We start from the raw sequence: 3,396 nt of genomic DNA on the forward strand, positions 1-3,396 counted from the left end.
TGGCATGAATGTCTGCTAGTGGAACCTGATCACTAGTGTTTATTGACAATGCAACTGCTCTGATCTCAACCCAGCAGCAGATGTTTTTAGCTTTGAATAAGTAAATGCAAAACGAAATGCACAAAAGACCCACAAACAATCAGCAACTGAAGGTAGTTGCAGTAAAGGCACAGCAGAACATCTCCAGGAAAAAAACACAGTGTTTGAAGATGTTCATGAGTTCTACACTTTAGGCACTCATTGACTGCAAAGACTTTCATCCAACTATTAAAGAAGACTGTAGAAAAATGGCTGTAGTTCCTAAAGAGTAAAAGTTTTGTAAACCTCTTAAATTAAAGTCTGCACTTCAATCACATCTTTAGTGTTGAATTTAAAATCCAGAGGTGATGTACAGAGGCAGAATAACAAAGCTGTCTCCAAATACTTTTGGACCTTACTCTATGCGTATATATATTTATGGTTACAACTATGTGGGCATTGCATCATTGAAAAGTAACTGGTACAGTACACCATAACATATGAATATTTTCCACATCCAAACACAGATACAAATTCTACTGATACAGAAGACAGACTGGATGAATGTGATGGCGAATGACCGAGCTCTGTACTCCATATGTATGTTCCTTAAATGGAGTTTACCAGTTTGGATTGGCTTTCTGCTGCAGATAAAACGTCCAGTCTTTAACATCTCACTGAACTGGTGCAAAATCGATAGTCCTCTTCACTTCACTTTGTGTTGTGTTTGGTCTTGTGGGCAAAGTGAAGAGTTTGAGGCACTGCAGTGGTCTGATAAATCTTCATAGAGCCACTTGTTTTGAAAAAAATACATCTGCTGTAGAATCACTGCATTATTTTTATGCCCTTTCCTTAAAAATGAGAGGAGCTTCGTAAGTGCAAAGCATGCCCTCTATTAAAACACATCATTAACATGAAAACATCATATAAAGATTAGCAGTAAAAGTCAAGACCGAACCACAAATAACTGGCTATCGCGATTTTTTTTTAAAACTGCAATTAAAAATCGTGGAAAAAGTAATGGCTTGTGGGTAATTATTAAACTGAACAAACTGAACTAAACATGCAAAATACATTTATACATTTAACAACATCATGTGGAATCAATAACACTGATCAAGTAACAGTACTGCTTTTTGGTATTACAGTGACTCCACTGTAATAGTTGAATGATCATAGTCACAGTCATGCCTGCCTGAGCTGCTCTTTAAAACATACATAGTCAGCTAAAGCTTCGGATTAAAAAATACGCTGTACATGCTTTTAAGTACCTTTTTGTGCAGAATTAAAACTGCAAATATTTCACTCTTGACAACAATAGTAGAAAATTACACAAACATGCTCCCATATGGGTTTACTTCTAAATACAGAAGGCCCCTACTACAATCTACAGACATCCTCCTCATCAGATTGACTGACTTTTACAATTCTAATGCCAGTATGTTTTTCTAAATATACGCCTCTTAAATGGTGTTTATGGTCTTCGTTAACAGCAGGCTGTGATTGTCATTATCATAACAGCAGCACAGTGACTGAGTATGTCCTGGGTTTATTACGAGCCAGGGACCTTTGTTGGATATTATACTCCTCTGTCTCTCATTAACGCCTGCTTGCCTCTAGACTGACTGAGCAATAGTGAAAAAAACAAAGCAAAAACAAATATGTTTAGTTGTTTCAGTTATGAAGACAGACAAATGCAGATTTCCAGATTTCCTAGCTTTTCAGTATGTCCTTAAATGTAACTTCTGTAAGATTTAGTTGACAAACACCAAAAAATACAGTTCTGTATGTTGTTCACGCTCTTTCATTGTTGGGGTTGAGGATGGTAAAGTGGAATATGTGTGCAAGTGTTATCAAGCAAGGCTTTGACTCCTCTTTCACGTTGAAGATGTCTTCTGCTGGGGCCACTTTCAATATTTTGATTTCTGAATTCTCAAGCAATGCCTTGTACCACCAGTTATGACAAACAGAGAGACCTTGGAAGGATCTTGAGAGGTGCCGACAGTCCTTCTGCTACTTGAGGTGCTCAATAATTGAGATCTCGCCTCTCTCCAGATCCGGTCCGTTCAAGACCAAAGCGCCATTTATGGCCGAAGGTGTCAATCCGTGCAGTCCGGCCTCCTTCTCGTTTTTGTCCCGTTCATTGTTGAAATTGACAGACACAACCCGCTTGGGCAGGGTGACCTCGGGAGCCGGGCTAAATCCCAGCTCTGAGGACAGCTTGCGTTTGATTGATGCAGCACGCTGGAACTTGTCATGGATCTCAATGCTAACACGACGACGGGTTTCTTTGAACTCTGCAGAGACATTTGCCGTCCACTCTGCAGCATGCGCCCGGATCTCTCCAACCTGCAATGACACAAAGATATAAAGAGGTCAGTAGAAATGCATAAGGATGACAGGAGACACATGAAAGCCAGCAACAAAAAGACTTTCACAGGTTTACTTTTGTGGTTTTTATCTGATAACAATGAAAGTAATATTTGCACACCTATTTAAAATATACTTCACCATCACCGTCTCATCCTCAGGTGTATCTAATATATCAGGGGTCTCCAACTCCAGGCCTCGAGGGCCGGTGTCCTGCAGGTTTTAGATATAACCGTGGGTCAACACACCTGAGTCACATGATTAGTTTGTTACCAGGCCTCTGGAGAACTTCAGGACATGTTGAGGAGGTAATTTAGCCATTTGAATGGGCTGTGTTGGACCAAGGACACATCTAAAACCTGCAGGACACCGGCCCTCGAGGCCTGGAGTTGGAGACCCCTGTAATATATAATCAAGCATGTATTTTGTGTTGCTGATATAAACAGGACTCATCTTCATGTATATTTACTACAGAGTTGCTGTTGTGATTCTTTGATAGCTCTTTTCGACTGCAAAGTATATCTCACTTTCTTTCTGTGTTTATTCTATATTCATTACAAGTGTGAGTGCATGTTTGTTGTTTTCTGATCATTCTGATGTTTAAAGCTCAGATGTTCATCTTTGTTGTATTTCCAGATTCTTGTTTACTATTCTAGTACTGTGAATCTTAGTTCTGCTAACACTGAGTTTTAATTTATCTTCAATCCTGTTGGCGAGTGCTACAATATTATGGTCGGGTTTCTGTCTTGACTTTGTTATTGATGCCTCCAAAGAGTTTCTCTGTATCATGTTATTCTTAGTTTTTTGTCTCTTACTGGTCATCTTTTTGGTTATTTCCTGTTTTACTTTGATAGTTAGTCGTCTCTGGAGCCTTGCTTTTACTTCTCCCCACGACTGTCTTGATTTGTCAGCACAAATTCCTCATTTATACCAGCTGTGTATAAATAGTCCTGCCTTCAGTCTTTGTGTGTGTGTGTGTGTGTGTGTGTGTGTGTGTGTGTGTGTGTG

The 3,396-nt window shown here is 39.5% G+C and overlaps 1 protein-coding gene across 1 annotated transcript in view; it reads right to left on the bottom strand.

Moving 5' to 3' along the window:
• Positions 1-1,296: 1,296 nt before the first annotated feature.
• The window catches only part of kcnk2a (potassium channel, subfamily K, member 2a), a 12,556-nt gene continuing 10,456 nt past the window's right edge, over positions 1,297-3,396 (bottom strand). Inside the window, exon 9 of the mRNA XM_005915069.3 lies at positions 1,297-2,367. Within this exon, the coding sequence (XP_005915131.1) occupies positions 2,032-2,367 (336 nt within the window). The 3' untranslated portion in view covers positions 1,297-2,031. The remainder of the gene's footprint in view (positions 2,368-3,396) is intronic.

Source organism: Haplochromis burtoni, unplaced genomic scaffold (genome assembly GCF_018398535.1).
Source record: "Haplochromis burtoni strain Fernald_Lab_line unplaced genomic scaffold, NCSU_Asbu1 Contig_11, whole genome shotgun sequence".
In the NCBI taxonomy this organism is placed as follows: Eukaryota; Metazoa; Chordata; class Actinopteri; order Cichliformes; family Cichlidae; genus Haplochromis; species Haplochromis burtoni.